Source organism: Podarcis bocagei, assembly GCF_964188305.1.
Source record: "Podarcis bocagei genome assembly, chromosome: 3".
Taxonomy (NCBI): Eukaryota; Metazoa; Chordata; class Lepidosauria; order Squamata; family Lacertidae; genus Podarcis; species Podarcis bocagei.
Window position 1 is genome coordinate 52,884,010 of NC_138127.1, and position 20,475 is coordinate 52,904,484.

Below are 20,475 nucleotides of genomic sequence, written 5' to 3' on the forward strand. Positions count from 1 at the left end.
GTGGAACTGTTCATGGTCATTCTCACTACAGCAGGGAAGACACTTCTAAAGGGAAAGCTCTACTTCTAAATAACAACGCTTGAAGGATTTGATTTCTGCAAATTCCTGTGTAAGCTATCCTGATTTGCAGCTTGACTAAGGTGTGGATTGGAACATAATTATCTTTATGATTTCACCCTTCTCCAGATATTGTGATATGGTTCTTGGCTCAGAAAACATACAAAAATGTGTTCAACTGAGTAGTTTAGGAAATTGTTCAGAAATGCATACGTTGAGATAAAAATACATATTCAAATACTATTTTGTGATAAAGTTGGATTTATATGTAGATGTTTTTAAAGAATCCAGAACAAACTTAGGAGTGATCACGTGAAAAATTTACACAGACTGGAGATGGATCTTTTCATTTCTTCAAATACACATTTTCAATTACTTTTGCAATGATGCTAGGTGCAATTAAAAATAATACTTCAAGATATAATATTTTTTGACCTTTTTTTCTTTATAACATGAAGGACATACTTATGCACGGTGCAATGGATCCAAACTACAAGAAAGAAGATTCCACCTAAACATTAGGAAAACTTCCTGACAGTAAGAGCTGTTCGACAGTGGAATTTGCTGCCAAGGAGTGTGGTGGAGACTCCTTCTTTGGAGGTCTTTAAGCAGAGGCTTGACAACCTTATGTCGGGAGTGCTCTGATGGTGTTTCCTGCTTGGCAGGGGGTTGGACTCGATGGCCCTTGTGGTCTATTCCAACTCTATGATTCTATGTACGATGCCTTTTAAAAAAGTGGCTTTTACAAGTTTTATGAAATGACAAAATGTGTAAGGTTTTGTTAAAAATAGCATGTAAACGATTATTCTAGCTACAATGGGCTTCCTTTTCTTCAACTAAGAGTTATAAAACCAGGGAATATTAAAGAAGATTCTAGCTATCATTTTTAAAAGTGGAACTACATATTATGGGAGACACAAAGCTGCAGACAAAAATGATGAGCTTGTGCCAAGTTATTCTCTTCCATAATGTGGGAAACTTGTGAATATTTGCAGAGAGAGAATTTGGGCCAAAAGTGAAATTAAATGAAATGAAATGTGGCAGGACTCAGTGTTGGCCTGGACACATCCAATAACCAAAATAACAAAAACTAGACAAAACAAATGGCCAAGGCAGTGTTTTTTGTCTTGGAATACAAATTACAGCATGCCATTGGTCAGTTCACAGTTGACTGTGTGCCTTAAGTGATAGTTTTTGCAAAGTAATCAAGGGTTCAAGCACTCCAACAAGACAGTGGGCAAATTCTAGGCATCTTGAGTAAAAAAAATATGTTGGATATTGGACAAGCTGAAATGATGATGATATAAGGAACCTCTAATGACCCGTATGAAATATGTTTGTGGAATCAGTCCAGTTTGAAGTTCAGAGGATGAAATCTTGCCAAATGTCCCATTATTGTAAAAATAGCCCTAATAGTATGAAGGTCTCCTCCTTCAATAGCAAGGGTTATTATGATGATTTGCTGGCTCTTATGGAACAGTGCAGTTACATTTTTAAATGTTTTCCCTATAGCTACAAGTTTGGAGCATTTGTTTTTAATGCGAGTTGAAATGAATACAGTAGATAACACAAGATCACTCTTACTGTTTTTAAAATGGGGTCATCATCCATTTCAAATAGACGAGGCAAATCAGGTTTTATCCTTCAGGAAACACAAAAATCTCAAGGGCCTGATGACTGCACCCATTTAAAATTGTACTTGAGAGCTGTGAATGAGGGACATTGTTAAGTAAATGTAACCACTGCTTTCTGTATGACATGCTTTTAAATATTTTTAAATACAACCATTGTATTTTCCCTAGTAAAATATTTTAATAGTGTAATAGCTAGAGACATGTGAACCTAAGTCCTGTGAGAGATTTCACCATGATTTATCTTTTATTTTTAAAAAAGATCATCAGAAATACTAGTGGCTTCAGTGATTTCTGCCTTATTCCTTCAGTTACTGTTAAGGAGATTATTAGCTTGATTCTGCCTCTCAAAATACAAGATTTTCACACAAACTCTTACATGCACTGTAATAAAATCAAGCATATTTGGGTACTTTCATTTATTATTTGAGGGAACAATCAGTAACATATAGTTTATAAAATTTCAAGCAGTTTTGTGAAACAACATAAAAATGGGGTGAGGAAATACCCACATTGTTACAATTTATGTATTTTTTTACCTTGCCCTTCTCATGCGCATAATTTACAGCAAATAAAGAACACAGTGAAATAATATTGAAATAAAATGCAACAAAATATAATACAATGGAAGCAGACGTAACAGATTTTTCAAAAGCACTTAGGTTTAATGGGATAAGATGGTCTACAATTTTGGTGCAGCCACAGTGAACTCCTTATCTCTTTTAACAGCCATCCTTGCTTCAGTCATAATAAAGAGAAGACTGAAACAACCAACTTAGCAGGTTGGTATGAGATTCAGTGATTAGGGCTGGCCCAAAATATTTTGTCGCCTGAGACAAATGCAATGTCAGTGCCCATTCTGCTGGTGGACTGGCAGCTGAATCTTATCTCAGCTCTAATGACACCTCCCCCTGTAGGTTAGTTTAAGGGGTCACATGATGGGCCATGTGACATGACACCTCTGTCATTCACCACAGACAGCTGGGGAGCTCTCCAACGTCTGCTTGAGGCAGCTGCTTCACTCTGCCTAATAATGATAGAGCCAGCCCCCAGAAGTGCTCCTTAGGTAACAAGTTAACTTTAAATTAACTTTAAAGATAATTACCATCAGTTTGAATTGTGCCTAATACTTTAAAGGTGTTCTGTGCATGTTTCTATTCCAGCCCATTTTAATGATTGAGGCTATGTCACATTAGCGGCTTTAAACCCAGTGGCGTTGTGTTCTCCCGCTGCATTTTAAGTCACTTTTTCATGTTGCTGTTCATACCAGAGAGTAGTTGGAAGGAATGTTTTGATCCATTACCATTACTTAGTTTGTTTTCTCATACTGAACTCCAATTCACTGACGCTCTTGTGTGTGCATGCACTTCTACAAGTAGCCTGGAGGGCAACAACACGAGAAAAGGCCTTTTCTGTGGTGACTCTCCGTTTGTGGAATGCTCTTCCCAGGGAGGCTTGCCTGCCACCTTCATTACATATATTTAGGCACAGTGGCGTAGCCTCAGTTACTGGTGCACAGAACCAACCCAACCCTTGCTGATGGAGCAAAGTGGGGCTGCCTGCCGACCCATGCAGGGGGGAACCCAGCCAGCTGATTCGGCATTTGGGCGGGCACAGAGAAGCACTGAGCCATGCTGGGGGTGACTGGTTTATGCCTCCGCAAAAAAATTGTGTGCCTAGGGCTGCAGCCCCATCCCCAGCACCCCCTCGCTATGCCCCCGTTTAGGGACCAGGCAAAAGTGTTTATAACCAGGTCTTTGGATGATTGAATGTTCTATGTCCTTTTAAATGTGTTGGTTGGAGGAAGGTTATTGGTTTGCTTTTGTTTTATTTTGCATTTTGTGTTCTTATTTTGTATTTTCATATTGTGAACTATCGTGTGATCTTTAGATGAAGGGCAGTATGCACATTGTATTATTCTTATTTTTAATCAGCTGGAAGCAGGGTTGAGGGAAAGTGAAGCAAACAGAAGTATTTTTCAAGAAGCTATAGGATACTTATGGATTGGGTACTTGGCTTCAAACACTTTCAAAGAGTCTGAGCTGGAGCCAGAATAAGCAGCAATGTGTACGTACATAGCCTGTGTCTATGACTGGAGATCCATGGCCATATTAGAAATGTGAATATTTTAACATTTCAAATTCTAAGAACCAGATATAAATTAGAAACCATCCTGTCTGTGCTTTGTGTGCCACAGAAATGTCAAATACAAGCCAAGAAGATATGGGTCGAAAAGGGAAATGTGCCATTCAGAATTCTGACCCAGCAACCCTGTTTTTGCCTCACATCTGCTATATAAAAAAAGTGAGAATTTGAAGCTGAAATGGCTTTAGGAAGCATAACATATGCTGATTGGATATGATCTCTATAATTTTACCTGTAAATCTGTTAATCTAGGGCAGAGGTGGGGACTCAGGGACCAAATGTGGAATTCCTGTCGTCTGTGTGGCCCTCAGAACTCTTCCCAGTCCACACATCATCTCCTCAGGCCACACCCCTTCTTGGTCCTGCATTATACTTTTTGCCCACCTGGAATGTCTCCTTTAACTCTGATCATGCCTCTTGCTTATCTGGATGGAAGATAGACAGAGGTGGAAACTAGTGAACTGTACAAAGGTAAATTTTACATTCACTGCTCTGCCCATCGCTGGTATGTGGCCCTCAGAAGGTTGTGCAGAAAGGAATGAGGCTGTCAGGCTGAAAAAGGTTCACCACCCCTCTTCTAGGGTATAATGAATATCAATTATATATGAGGGCAGTACATTAAAGTTGAAATGTTAAAAATTATAAATAGTCATAATGTATCCCAGGGTGAAGCTTTGGTTGGATGCATAATGAGACGCAGCACTAGATCTTTGATCTTCTGTAATGCTCGTTTCCTGACTTTCCACTATGACATGAACCATGGAACAAACCATAAAACAGGCAGACAGCACAATCCCTTCCTGAGCCAACCAGCGGGGTTTAATTTGGTCTCACATCTCACTCCAACACCTTTCTATCTCCATGCCTTAGTAAGGTGGCTGGCATTGCCTTTCACACAAACACTGCTAGGACACTTTAAAAATTAAGTAACACTTTAAAAATTAAGTTTTAAATAACTGAACTGAAACAACCGTGAATTTTGTCTCCAAATGGTTGCGATAATGACAAAAGAGTGTTTGTCCTTCTGAGCCAAGAGAAGTTTGGCAATTTACAGTAAGTTATCTCATCTGCATTCTAGCCTTTAATTTGATCACGTGGTTTGTCACCATGAGAAGAATTTTCCAGACTAGATATTTTCTTCAGAAGCAGTACTGCAAAATGACATGTTATTTCTTACCGATTGAGTGGATTGCACCTCTTATGTGGTAGTTCAACAGTTCCACTCCAAGGATAATGACAGTTGACAGGGACTATAACACTGATTTAGAATTAGTGCACAAATAAAGGGATTCTTGCTTTGGGCAATATTACTAAGTAAACTGAATAGAAGGAAAACCTGATGCTTGGAAAGGGCAAATGGGAGTTACACAGCTTGTAGTTTACTATTTTCTATTACTGTGATCTGTCATTAGGGTATTATATTGCAAAGTTTTTATTTCTGGGAACAAAAACAGTGCCACAGGCAACAAAGAGGCTGCTATGTATCCAAGCATCCAAATAGCCCTTGAAGGGAAAATTGGAATTTCAAATAGCCAACCAATTACCGTAGTTTTTTTCTTGCTTGGTAATCTCCTGAAATAACCAAATGTGTTTCTTTTTGACATAAGTACACTTTACAAACTACAGTCATACCTCTAGTTGCGTTCAGGTTGTGGATTTTCAGGTTGTGAATGTGGCAAACCCAGAAGTGTATACTTCTGGGTTTCACCGCACGTGCAGAAGCATTCTTCGTGCTTCGTGCATGCACAGGAGCGCTCTATTTCATCATGCGCAGAAGCGGCACTCTACTTATGGACTTTTCGGGGTGCGAACGGCACCCTGGAATGGATCGCGTCCGTAAGTAGAGGTACCACTGTATAGTATTAGAAGTTTCTTCTAAATTGTCCAACCTTGCCAGAATTTTTCCCGGAGATTAACCTTACAATAAAATTTCTCAATATGCTTGAGATGCCAGCCTTACATTCCCAGGTAAAACTTGTGCACTTGTCATCCTATGTTGATCTTCTAAGAGAGCCCTATTGATTTCGGGAAAGTGTGCATAGGATCACAACCTTGATGTGTTTAATTTTGGAGACATTCAACCACAAGGCAATTATTACTGCCATTTGTATATGTTATACATTTGATTACACCTAAGCTGACTGGATGGCAATAAGAGTAATTTTCCATTAGCTAAATTTAGAAGACTGAACACTCATAAAGTTAAGCAACTGGTGTATGTGTTACTATGAGACTGTAGCCTTGATAACACCAGAAAGAAAAGGTAACACTGAAAATTGCTTTCCATTGCTATAAATACTCCTGGAAACAGACCTTGAGCAGTGATGATTCTGCGAGGTTGATTTCCTGTGCCTGTGTCTTTAGGGCAAGGAGGTTTTGTTTACAATTACAAATCTTTTTAAAAGTTATTTAAATAGATTGAATATCAATGTTCTTTTGTGCCCATCAAATACGCGCTTTTCCCACTTTGCTAGTTTCTGAGTCCCACAAAATATATTTGGGTTAACTCACCAGAAAATTGAGCCATGAGAGGTGACCTTTTGAGCTCCAGGGTTAGCAAAGAATTAGATTAGTACGTATCTAATATCCCTCTGTGGATTGCTACAGAGTGTGATCTGCAGCCACAGGCTGTGTGGTAGTATGTAAGGTAAAGGTAAAGGACCTCTGGAAGGTTGAGTGCAGTCAAAGGCGACTGTGGGGTTGTGGTACTCATCTCGCTTTCAGGCCGAGGGCTTACCCTCACTTTCAGGCTGTGTTTGTCCACAGACAACTTTCCAGATCATGTGGCCGGATCATGTAGCCAGCATGACTAAACTGCTTCTAGTACAGCAGAACACCGTGACAGAAACTAGAGCACACAGAAACGCCATTTACCTTCCCGCCGCAGCGGTACCTATTTATCTACTTACACAGGCATGCTTTCAAAGTGCTAGGTTGGCAGGAGCTGGGACAGAGCAATTGGAGATCACTCCGTCACAGGGATTTGAACTGCCGACCTTCTGATCAGCAAGCCCAAGAGTCTCAGTGGTTTAGACCACAGCGCCATCCGTCTCCCATACATACTGCGTGGTGGTATGTATGAGTTAGTAAGACCTTTGGTAATGGATGAGATCAAGTGTGCTCCATTGGGTAGTGTTTAGAATTTAGTTGTGGAGTAGTCGAATTCAGATGACCTCAATGCTTCACCACAGCTTCATTTCTTCATTTCTAAAATGACATAATTGGCCTCGCTCTCAAGAGATGTGGCAGAGAATAATAAGCATTGCAAATCATTTTGCGCATGAGGAAAATGTTAGGAAAATGATTAATATCAACTCCTCTTCTTTAGCAGATTTTGGGCAACTAGGAAATGAAAAGTACAGACCGAATGTAAGAAAAGTAGGAAAATGCTGTTCTGCGTTGTCAGGATTTTCATTGCCTCTTGCTCAGTCACTGTCTCATATACTTGAAGTGATGAACAGTTCTCCTTTCTTTCTTCACCAGATCATTGATGCTAACTCCTACTTTATAACAGCTGCAAGCATTCTGTGCCTGCTTTTTTAATATAAAAAGTAGAGAACCTATCTAAAAAGCCCAGCTAGCTCCAACATGCTGTTCAAGGCTTTTTGTGAGGGACTAAAAGAAATAATACTCCTTTCCTCCTGAAAAAGATGTTATATTTCACTTCCAAAACAAAACCCACTCCTGTAAATTGCCAGCTGAGTTCATGGGGTATTACTTCTAGGAAAAAAAACATCCAAGAGGAAAAGAAGTGTGTGCAACTGTTGGTTTGAGCAGCTAGGAAAAGCAAAATGGGTTTTCTTTCTTTTCTTTTTACAACAGAAATTTTTAATTAAACTGCCAATGCTTTAAAGAAATGGCTCAGTGAGAAAAGTACTTACTCCTTTTCCATTACTTGTTTAATTTACATGGTGCTCTGTGGATTTTTGCTTCACAGAATGAAATGGACATATACAGGCTAAATCAATATTTCATGTGGCATTCTGGCATCAGCTACTTCTTAAGCAAAACATAAAGTAGTCCCTGGCCAAAGATGCTGTTTAACTGTGTGGCAAACATCAGCTGGAAAATTACAGAATTTGGCCTCCAGCAGGGATATCCAGTACATCCTGAATCCTGCTAATCCCAAACTTACTTTAGAAAGAAAGTTTATAGTCCTCTTACTTGGGTAAAGGCAACATAAGCTGACAAATGCGTATTTCTACTGAATTTTAGGCTTTGCAGGGTGGTCCTGGAAGTCTCTGTATAGAGGCAATTCAGTATGTAAAAAGTGGATGTTTTTAAGAGGTGAAATAAATGAAATGATACGTGTTGTGCACATGTGATAAAGAGACTTCAACCAGGGACATTGCTAGGTATGTAAAGGACTGAGGCAGAGGCGCATGACACAGTAAGAAGTTAGGGATTATAGATCAAGCGTTGCTTACCTCTCAACCATTTTTAGTTCAAAACATGACCCTAGCCTTTGATCAGATTGTTAGGCTCTCACTATGTCGCAGACTTGGGGAAGACTGTTGCTTTGTGATATCACAGAGCTAATAAGTGCAAGAGACACCCTTTGGGGGTGTGGCAGTGTTGCAGGAGCCATTGCCTCCCCCCCCCCCCGGATGTTGGAGAGTTGGGATGCAAGGGGCTATCCTGAGCCGGAGATCCGGCTCTGCTCTCTTCTCTTTGGCGGTCACTCGTAGCCAAGTAAGATTGTCTTCCATGAACACGGTCTTAACAGTGAATCCGTAAGTGACTGTGGAGGCCAGGTCTGGATCCACACATCCTTCCACAGTGGGGACAAAGATTTCTGGGTGGGAGTTGATCATAGTGAGGGTTTGCCAAACGTGCCTTCCTCTTAGCACGTTTCTCCCTTTTGTCCTGAGTCCTAGCATCTTCAAAGTCGATGACACCTTTGGTAAAGACTGGTCTCCAATTGGAGCATTCTCAGGCCAGTGTTTCCCAGTTGTTAGTGTTTATATTACATTTTTTAAAGATTTGCCTTGAGAGAGTCTTTAAATCTCTTTTGTTGACCACCGGCATTGCACTTTCCATTTTTAAGTTTGGAGTAGAGTAGCTGCTTTGGAAGGCAATCATCCGGCATCCGCACAACATGACCAGTCCTACGAAGTACCTGAAGGATTCATTGGCAGTAAAAGTTGGGGTCCTGGCTAGATCCAATTGGCGCTCTGTGCCTGCCACAGAGCTTTTATGAGAGCTTTGGCCTGTTCGTATCCCATGCTGAGTAGAAAACCTGGAGAGATGTTAGTTGCCACAGCCGTTTTCTATGTGGTTTGAAAATCATCATTCATAGTTAGTGGGGGAAGGCCAAGGGGAAAATAAAGACAGTCTGTTGGCATTCCTAAAGTCTGCTGGGATCTCCTCTCTTTCCCAGAATTTTTCAATGAGCTTGTGTTGTGTAAGTTCAATTCCTCCCACTTTGAAGATGGCAGGTATCCCACCAGGTCTGCTGGCTTTGTTGTTTTTCATTTGGTTAATAGTTGTACACAACTCTCCCAGATTTGGAGATACTGCAAGCTCATCTCTAATTTGTTTTTGTGGAATTTGTGAGAGGACCTCAGCAGCTACAGGGGAGTTGTGGTTAAGGAGATGCTGGTAATGTTCTTTCCAGTGCAATGCAATAGCTTCTTTGTCTTTTAGAAGTTTGGTACCGTCTGTTGAGTGTAGGGGGCATATGCCATGATTTATTGGCCCATAGAGCCAGCTCCACATAAGCCTGCTGAATTGGCCAATGACAGGCTGGCTCAGAAGCCAGGGCACACTCTGGGGATGGGCTTGATGGAGCAATCAGGCCTCCCTCAGGTCTGCTCCCAGGGGATTTAAAACTATCCATGCTGACCCCCGACACCCAGCTCTCCTTTCTTGGATCAATCCACCCATCCACTCTATTATTATTGCATTTCACATATTGATTTGGCTTTGCTATGGTAATAGTGGTCACCATATTAGCAGGGCCAGGTAGGAATTTGCCTATCAGGCAAATTGGTTATGGCCTGAAGTTTTTGCCTACCTCATAGCAATCATTACAACTTGGGCAGTTTAGACATTGGGTAACCTTAGTCTTGGATGGGGGGGTTGTACCCTCTTCTTCCCCTCCATAAATAGGGTATCCTGATAAAGGGATCCAGGAAGGAGTTGCTTCTGTCCATATGCCCAGATGGGGGCTTGGACCTCAGCATTCCTCTAGGCGGCGATCACTGTAGGGATCCCCCTATTTGAAGTAAGACATAGGAATCACTACTGCCGGGTTGACCCTTGATGTCATTTCTGGCAGGCATTTCCATTTCTTAATATTTAATGGAGGTATCTGTTTAAAATCCTTCAATCTTAAACCAGAACACACCAACGTTTCAGAGCTTAACCGCCTTTAATGGTATTAATATTTGTACCTGAACATGTTCTACCCTGAGTTTTCTGTAATGCTGTTTATTTAGTCTATGAGGCAACAGATAAAAATGAAATTCCACTGTCAGCCAATTTATGGGGTTGTTGATTTGAGAATTTCTATTAGTCCACAGTAGGATTGTGTATGTGTGTAAAAAAAACCCCCCAAAAAACACCTCACCAGGCATGGGTTGATTGTGCAAAGCTCTAATTCTCTTGAGTCTGCATTTCCCTCTGAATATTTTTTCTTCCCAGGATATTCTTTTTTAATTTGAGAATAAAGAATAAACATTTTCGGGAGAAAACTATTCATACTATGATATGACAAATATTGGTCTCCTGATGTGATCAGCACTCCATATAATCTGGGCTAAAATACAACATTTTGAACAATATGAAAGGAAATCAATGTGTCATTCATTCTGAAAAATAATATATCTTCTGCAATGCCTCACAATATTTTATTTTCCCTTAAGCATAAGCATATTTGTTATAGTAAAACAGTGAAGAAACAGGAGCGTCAACAAACAACAGAAATGATTTGGGGTTTTTTTCATTGGAGGCAATTGCACAGGCCATCTGCTGAATTTAAACTGGTCCCTGCCTCACTTCTAGTGCCTAAATGATTTAGCGGTTTAATTTGCTTGTTTTGTGAAAAATTCCCTTTTTGGCAGGCAAATATGCCACCATAGATTTGTGAAAGTGGCTGAAATTATAATGAAAGTGTTCTTCAACCTTGGCTCCCAAGTAGTTGTTGGCATCCTCAGGCAACTCATCCAATGATCAGGAATAATGGGAGTTGTAGTCTAAAATATGGGGAACCAGCCTACATCACTACAGGTCTCAAACTGATGTTCCCTGTGACGAAAGGAAAACTGCTTACGGCATGAGTCATTAATCCCCCCCCCCACAAAACTATGGGTAGAATGGTTTTTTGGGGGGGTTATTAATCAAATTCATAAACTCTGCTGCTTTTCACAATTTAGTCAAATCACGCATCCATTTATCTCGGGGGACAATGGAGGCATGCACCTTGGGATGAGGTCAAACTGTTGGAAGCTTGCAGCATCTGCTGTGACTGTAGAGAAGAACTTTATTGACCAGGGGCTGCCCTGCTTAAGGTGGGCAGTAGCTAACCAATGAGGCATGGTGGCTTTTTAAAAATAGTAGCTAAGGAAGCTTTCACAAAATGGGGCCCAGCACCCCCTAATTCAAGTACCGCAATCAAAACATGTCTCTTAAAACTACAGAGCCATGCTACTTATGTGTTTCAGTGGGATGGCACAAGGCCAATGAGCATGTTACATAAAATCAAAATCAGAACTTGTGGCCCTTCAGATATGGTTGGACTCCAAATCCCATCATCCCTGATCATAGGCCATGCTAACTGGGGCTGATGTGAGTTGGAATTCAACAACTTTTGGAGGTTTATGGGTTCACCATCCCTGTATTAATCTAGCTGCTGTGCTGTGCCTACGTATTCCTGGTCAAATGTTCTGATTTTATGGTTAATTTTAACATATATGATCTTTTCATCTTTTTAGTAGCTTCATTGCATACTACTTAGAAACCATGGTTTTAAGCAGTATATAAATTGTTGAAATAAATACATATAATAATTGTTGAAATAAATACATTAAAAATAGCAGCAGGGAAGAAAGATTTTAGGTGAGGGAAACAGTGCAGCATCCAATCCAGATGGTGTTTTCTTCATAACAGAAGTGGCTATCTTAACCACACTTTTTAAAAAGTGTGTTTAATGTAATGTGTGATTCGGCCTAGAGCGTGATTCATTAGATTAGGGTTGTATCCACCAGAGTTCTCATTATTGCAAGGACTTCCACTTCACAATAGGATGAGTTTTCCTGCATGCACCCTGCACCCCCATCTGCTCCAGGGGGTTGGGGGAACCCCTAGAACATCTTTTTGGGGGGAGCATAGGGACATGCAGGGAGAGGGAGTAGAAATTCCATTGCACAGGCAGAAGTCATTCAGGTGACTTTGTTGGATGCATGTTTGGTATGGCTACAATGCATGGTGTAGTTGCATTATTTTGTGTCCTTTGAACCAAGAATATCCTCTTGGATGCAATAAAGTAATAGAATTGTCCAGTAGGCCATCTAGTCCAATTTGCTGCTCAATGTTGGGTTATCCCAGCACACATCTGCCCAGCCTCTGCTTGAAGATCTCCAGTGTTGGAGAGCACACCACCCATCTATTGGTTCCATTGTCAAACTGCTCAAAACTTCCAGAGGTTTCTCCTAATAGAATTTATTCTCAAATAAGTATTCATGGAATTGTGATCTTTCATGGTTGGTAATGAAGGCATGCACCATCTGTTCCATCAACTAAAAGAATCCTTTTCACCTGAATCCTTTTTGCCCTTTACAGACGTGGTACAGTTGCCATGCAAAGCTTCTACACTGCAGATGTAATGTACAGAGCAGTTGGCCATGATGACTGTCATCATCACTGAAGGAGGCCATGTTTACACTAGATATTGCCAGTGACATCTGATGTGGTGTAGAAATGAGAGCCAACACATTATGGATGAAAATGGTTCCAAGTAGAGTCTATTTCAAGTAGTCTGCACATGGCAATTATAATATGTATCCAAAACCAAGTGTGATGGTGAGATTGTTGCTATTCTGCAAATAGTTCACTAGTTAGTTTATTTCTATACCACCTTTCAGCCAGAAAGCCCCCCCCCAAAAAAAACAGTTTAATACAAATACAAACATTTAATACAAATACAAAATTCAAACAATTGAACACAACTTTCAAAAAATGAATGCAACAAAATCCTAACACCTTAAAATCTAAAAACCTAAAGACCAAGGGTAGTCATCCCCCAAATGTCAGAGATAGCAGGAGCAACTCCTCTATACAGTGCTCTCAGGCAGGGCGTGGGAAGGACAGGATAGGTGGGAAACTTTTCCCCCCATACTAAGCCTTTGTTTTATCCCCACAGTGGCAAGATGCTTTAGCTCCAGCTTAGGTACTGTAAAATTGTCCACGCCACATGTCCTCATGGATAAAACAGCATGGAGCAATTCACAATCCAACCTGATATGCATTCTGTGGATAGTCTGTGTGTGTAAGGATAGACAAATTGATCTATTTCTAGTCTGCATCACTTTCAAATTTTCATCACCATTTTGTTGTGCTTCTACAAATAAAAAAAAACTGCAAATTACATCTCCACAAATATTCATGCTGAGATTTGTATTTCTACCATGTTGTTTCTCTCAAAATATGCATTTTAAAACATTGATACATTTTTGGAGCCAATAACAGTCCACATGAGGAAATTTGGGTAACTAATATGGCTAAGGGATGCCACTCAGATCAGAATATGTTAAGATTAGCAGAGATAAAGCATTGCTATTTGTGGGTTGAGAACAGATTTATTAGTATTTTAACTATCTATATCCCTTTGATATGCTACTTTAGGGTTGTTGCTAGTGTCCCTCCCTCCCCACTGCAGTTAATGGGAAGGAATTAACAATGCCATCTTCAGGACAGGTGTAGATTTAGGGCTTTGTTGGGGGTTCTGGGAATGAGGAGGCATATCATCCTGTAGATACATGGTCTCCCCTGACACTCCCCATTTACTGCTGGCAACACAGCAACAATAGCAGAGCCTTTTTCTGCCGTACTGAGGTGTGTGCCAAATCCCTCTCTTCACTTGTGGACCTCCCTCTCCACCAGCAGAGAGGGAAATCTGTTTTTCTATATTTTAGGAATATTTCTTCCCTACTTCTCTGTATAATTTGATTTTAAAAAGTCATTTTAAAAATACCTGATTTGAAATTAAAATTATTTATTAACTTTTAAGGCATTTGTTACCTAAAAGGGATATCACGTAATTGTAACTACAGCGCCATTTTTGGTCTTCTTCCTTCTTCATGGCATGATCCCAACCAGTCAATTACCATGTAGTGCACATAATAATGTTTTGGCATTACTGAGCAAATCAGACTGGAACCAACGAAGTCACTGAATCTAAATAAACTCTCCCATTGACTTTGAATTGGGAGAAAAGAAAGAGAAGAAATGAGTCCCTATGTCTCAGGCAACTGGTTGATGTTGACTTGCTGTGCTACTGCTTTCATTTTCTGCCCATGCAATCGTCCTAAGATTCGTTTCTTTTTTACCTGTTTACTTGCACCCTTGCACTTTTGTACCCCTTCATAAAGGTGCTCAGTTGAGCATCCCAAAAGAATAAACATGTTTTATGGGAATTACAAAGCATGGAGTCATTTAAGTTAAGCACAAGTAATTATTAGCAAGCTTTTCTGTTACACATTTTGATCCAAGTTGTGGCTACTGGCAGTAGAGCCATTTCCTCTTTCTCTCCTTTGGGAGGAGCAAGAGTGTAACTGCAGATAAATAGTAACATCCATAATAATTCATGAGTGCACATACAGCTTTTAAAACCTAAGAAGAATGCTACCAAGACAAATGGAGTAGAGCTGTCAGACATCATAAAACAGCATTGTAGACAACTTTTTCTAGACTTCTTTTTTATGTTTTTACTAGCCCTGCCTGCCTGCCTGCTCATATGTATTTTAGTCATTTGTGGTCTGTGAGGAAAAAAAGGAATGGAAAAGAGCTAATTTTGTGCAGCTTCTCTCCGTGGTTGCCTCCAGATGATTCTGAATTCTTAGAAGCATCCATGGGAAAAAAATCTCTAAAAAGCCTGAATTTAAAGTAATACCTATTTTTAAAGGCAAAAGGTACTACATAATCAAAGAAATACTGATTTATTCCTCTGTATTGAACTTGGATGATAAGGAAAAAAACCCCTCTGATTTCTTTAAAACAAAGTCTCAGCCATATTTATTTACATAGGAAGAGCCTACTGGATCAGACTAAAGACCCATCTAGTTCCACAGTGAGAAGTGCCTCACAAGGAGGACATGAGAGCAATAGCAAGCTCTTGTTAACAACAACAGAAACAACAACAACAGAAACAACAACAGCAACTTATTCATTATAACCCACCCACCTTGCCGGGCCTCCCCAGCCACTCTGGGCGGTTCCCAACAGAATATTAAAAACACGAGAACATTAAAACATAAAAAACTTCCCTAAACAGGGCTGCCTTCAGATGTCTTCTAAAAGTCAGATAGTTGTTTATCTCTTTGACATCTGATGGGAGGGCATTCCACAGGGCGGGAGCCACTACCAAGAAGGCCCTCTGCCTGGTTCCCTGTAACCTCACTTCTCTCAGTGAGGGAATCGCCAGAAGGCCCTCGGTGCTGGTCCACAGGAACTTCTTTTAACTTCATAAGCCCTTAACTTCATAAGCCCTTAAACATGGCTACCTGCTGGACCCTTAGACTCTTCTTAGACAAATCAGTCTTCTTTACAATATCATTGTCATTCCCATGGCAAAGGTGTTATAAATGATGTTTTTATTTTGTTTTCTTTTGGTTAATTCTGAGTGCTATTGTAGTAACTTTTTCTGTAAAAGTTGCAATCTAGCACTCAGTGAACTGTTTTTCAGCGTTCAGGAAGATGAAGCTAGTTACTCCTAAAAACATAAAACATGCCACATATATTTATATCAAATACTTTAGTCCTGACAAAACCAAATTTAGCAACGAAGAACAAAATTACAGTAACAGAACACAAAAAAAGAAAGGAGGGGGAGATTATGAAAAGATGATTTATAAATAAACTTTTCCTCAGTTCATTTAGTAGGTGCGCATCTTTAACTCTTTTCTTAATAAGTGATCTTCATAAAAAAGGTCTCCCAAAATTGCCCATACCATTGTAAATTCAATACAGTTTTAGAAGATACTGTGTTTACTGCAATTTGCTTCTCTTAACGAGGATGCTGCAACTTACTGATTTCCTTTGTGAACAATTGCTTTAAAATAACCAAGGAAGATACTTTTGAGTGTTGAGGGTGGGTATGTGCCTGGTTATAGCTTTAGTCTGAGCAAGTATTTCTTATCAGAATAGTTGTACTTGGCAGCAAGATCAAAATATATATAACATACCTGCTCCAAAAGTGTGGCACCGCCAGCACCTGTCCCTCAAAAAGTTATAAATTCTCCCTAGATTTATTGGCGTTAATTACCGTCTGAACTGAATTTTGTGGAAACTTTCCTTACGATTATATGAGATAATGTGTTAAACATTTTTATATGTTATTAAATAGTTCAAATATTTTCTAGTAATTGGTCTCCTGTAACATCTTCGGAACCTCACAATATAGAGAACCTAGAACCTGCTGATACCACCCTAGTCTCTCACTTGAGGCATGCTTTTATGGAGCTTCCTCAGCCTTCTCACACCATTGTACCCAAAAGCACTCAGTCAGTTGGACTGCACATACCTAGGTCAAGGTTGCAGTAGGTTTAGTTTGGCGAGTTTCTCAGGGATCAAAAGGATGACAAATGGGACACCCTTCCACTCACTCTTCTTTCTCTGGCCTATACACCTCTCCTCTTCCAGCTGCTTTACCACTTGATTCTGCTGATTGAATAAACTGCCCTTTTGAAGGCATTCGGAGTTGGAATTTTCAAATGACTTTGTGGCTTGCTTTTCACAAGTCGTTCAGATGCTTCATTTATGTCAATTTGCCATCATTGCCAATAACAGCATTGTAGCCTTTACAGCAAGAGGCTGGATGTTAGTCATAGGACTGTCTGTATTCCACGCGAAGATGCTTCAAAACAGAGTTTACAGAAAATATAACATTCCAGATTAGGTTGAAGATGTAATGAATCCGCTGTTGTCACAGTTCAGGAATATGTACCCCCTTCCCTCCAAAAGAAAAAGAAAAAAGCTACAAGAAAGCATTCAGGAGTATTCATCTCAGGTAGGAATCATAAATCTTTTCTTGCTTCACTGATTCTTTCAACGGCTTCTGATCTTCACAAATTCTACCCTCATTTATTTTGTTTGCTTTTCAGCCTGTGGAATTGTTGGCAGGTATTCTGGTACGTTGGCTTGCCCCCATGAAGGGGATTGGTAAGCCATAATTTTCGTTTTCATTAAAGTTTCCTTTCACATAGGGGACAAGGTTGGGCAAAGGACATCTTGTGCACAGTGAAGCAGCATTCACTTTCTTTATGATTTAAGCTTCTTCATACTTAAGGGCAAAGTCCTTCCAAGTACATCAGATGTATTTTCTCCACTTCAAGTGGAAAATTGATTTTATAGCAGTTACTCCTAACTTATTGCTTGATGATATTTCAGAAAATGTTAAAATTATGAGCCAAATCTATCTTTTCCTATTGCATACTACACAGCAGCACCCCTCCACCAGTAGTTTCTGACTGGAAAAACTTAAGAGGGCTTTTGTTTGCAGTCAAGTCAATGGAGCAACCAATGGCATGGGTCATGGGTCACTGATTCCCCCGCTCTTCCTCACACCTCTTACCTAAATTTACTGAAGCTGTGCTTCTTGATTCTTCATGGTCCCCATCTTGTTTTCTACTGCCTCTTACACCCTCTTCTGTGCCTCAGTGGCCGCTTCAAAATTGCTGCATTCCACATTTGGGGGACTATGCAGCATAGTGGGTCTTTGTAATAATAATAATAATAATAATAATAATAATAATAATAATAATAAATAATTTATTTATACCCCACCCATCCAGCTGGGCTTCCCCAGCCTCTCTGGCCACAGGCACACAAATTTACTTATTTTACACTTCTATCCCACCTTTCCTCCAAGGAGCTCAAGAGAGCATACATAGTTCTCTCCCTCCCCATTTTATCTCCACAAGAGCCCTGTGATGTGTAGACTAGTCTGAGCAGCAATGACAGACCAAATATTATCTAGTGAGCTTCACGGCAGAGTGAGGATTTGAATGTTGGTCTTGCAGGCCCTAGTCCAACACTTTAACCACTATACTGCACTGTGATACAAAGTGGAAGGTCTCTACAAGTTGTGGCTTGTCAGTATGAATGCGACATGCCAGCTGGTTTTTTGCTGCTGGCCTGAGATAAGAAGTAGTATATGTGCGCGCGCACACACACACTTTTTTCCCCTTGGAAAAAATGAAATTTAGCAGAAGGAAGAATAAGCATTTTTCAAACATCAGACATGAGAGTTACTGGGTAGCAAAATCTTATTACTTTCTAGAATCTTAGAAATTGAGAGATAACAAGAAATATTTAAGTTTTATTGAAGATGCATGCCTTTTAAAATTCAGAAATATCTATCTTTTCAGAGCTGCAGAACATACATTGTCCTCAGAATGGTATCCAATTTCTTACTGAATGACATTCTAGGAAAGGAACATGTATATTATCAAGAGAAGGACGGTGGGCACTCTGATAGCTTTTAAAAATTGATTACTCTAAGTCAGAATTTCATTCCTGGTTATTATCCTTGGTAGCATCACTGTCTGTAAGACTGCAAATCCAGCGACTAAGCAAGCTCAGCACGGTCTACTAGACATACCGTATTTTTCGCTCTATAAGACGCACCAGACCACAAGACGCACCTAGTTTTTGGAGGAGGAAAACAAGAAAAATATATATTCTGAATCTCAGAAGCCAGAACAGCAAGAGGGATCGCTACGCAGTGAAAGCAGCAATCCCTCTTGCTGTTCTGGCTTCTGGGATAGCTGCGCAGCCTGCATTCGCTCCATAAGACGCACACACATTCCCCCTTACTTTTTAGGAGGGAAAAAAGTGAGTCTTATAGAGCAAAAAATACGGTATATTGTGATTTACCAGGTGCTCACCACTTTTTTACATCCCTGTCTGAAATGAGGATTGTTCCCACACAACCTTTTACCTTTGCTCTCCATCCCTCCCCATGCATCTCAAAGAGAGGTTGTCTATGAGAAACTATTGTAGCTCCACTGCTTGAGCAAGAAAGTGGCTCACACAGAAGGTGCTGGCCACTTAAAGATGCTGCTGGACTTCTTACCCATATGGGGAACTAAGTGGCATTTTTCAAGGATGGGAAATTGGCCCCAGCATTTCCAGAATCTCATTTCATCTTGATTTTAGCTGCCAAACAGCTCCAACCCCTAAGGGATGTGCCTGTTACCCATGCCCTTAATCTCTCAAATAACTCAGGTCACTTCCAAACTATTGCCGTTTTAGGGTGGTTTTCAGTTACATTCTGGCCAAATCCAGGTATCACAGTAAAAATCCTGCATTAGTATTTGCACAGTCTTAGGAATGTTGTAGTGCAGTTAAATAAATAAGGTTGGGCCTAGTTAACCCAACGAGATGCATTGGCTCATTATTCTAGATTTGGTTGCAAATATAGCCTACTGGGGTCTTCATGAATCTATTTCACAGATTTAAATAAATGGTAATGTCACAGCGCTGTTAGATTAGATGTTGAAGTCAAAGAGTTGTTAGACTAGTTGAGACTATTTTGAGACTATTTTGGAAATTACCTTGAGGCAAAAGGTGCTGTAGTTGTATAAAGTGGTATTGCTTCTTATTTAATGAAAACTGGGTGGAGATTTCATAGAGCTTGAAGGGAGAGTGTGGGATTCCTAGTGAGAAAGGATAGTCCAACATGAATAATGAGCTGACTTGCAAAGGAAAAACCAGTGACTAATGCTTGACTGTGTTTGGGCAGAATAGCCCATTAATAGCAGGTACCATAGCAAATAACATGTAGTATCTTTTGTACCAGATGTGTAAATAAATTATGAGTGGCATTGTTGGCTATCTTCTGGAGAAACCATTCCATCAGTCTATTTTCTAAAAACCAATGTCCGTTAAAGTAATTTCTTTTCAATCAGTGCTCTGAAAACACTGTCCTTATTCATTGCATAGCTGGAAACATCAGCTAAGTTAGTCGTTTCTATTTTGCTGATGCATTTATTTCTATGCACACAGCTTATGCTAAAGTAGGACATCCAGCACTTTCCAGGCTGGATGCTTTCCTTCCCATCCGCTCTATATCTGCCTTCCAGTGGCTCCCCCCCTCCGCGCTCTCGTGACTTTAAATATAGTCAGTGCTTTTTTCTGGGAGTATTCAAGGGTACGCAGTACAGATACCCAAAGGTTCAAAGTGGGACACTGTAGCAACATGGTGAGTGCTGTCACCTTTTTCTTTTAAAAAAGCACTGAATGTAGTCAACATGCATTACAAACTCCACTGGAGAAAACTGTGGTGGGAGAGGGGATTTTAGAGCAGGGAAGGTTTGATAGGAAAAGTGTTTTGCAACTCCACCCCAACTGCATTGCCACTTCCTTTCACCCGGACTGGGTGACTGTGACATGGTGTGTGTAATAAGTAGTTTGGTAGCCCAGG

At 40.2% G+C, this 20,475-nt stretch overlaps 1 protein-coding gene across 6 annotated transcripts in view; it reads left to right on the forward strand.

The window, feature by feature from the left end:
* ESR1 (estrogen receptor 1) overlaps positions 1-20,475 on the forward strand; it is a 210,635-nt gene that overhangs the window by 51,415 nt on the left and 138,745 nt on the right. The window contains exon 1 of one of the 6 annotated variants that reach the window (XM_081187201.1): positions 16,957-17,058. The exons of the other annotated variants lie outside the window; for them this stretch is intronic. Within the exon in view, the coding sequence (XP_081043327.1) occupies positions 16,960-17,058 (99 nt within the window). The 5' untranslated portion in view covers positions 16,957-16,959. Of the gene's footprint in view, positions 1-16,956; positions 17,059-20,475 lie in introns of those variants that run through there. 6 annotated transcript variants of the gene reach the window in all.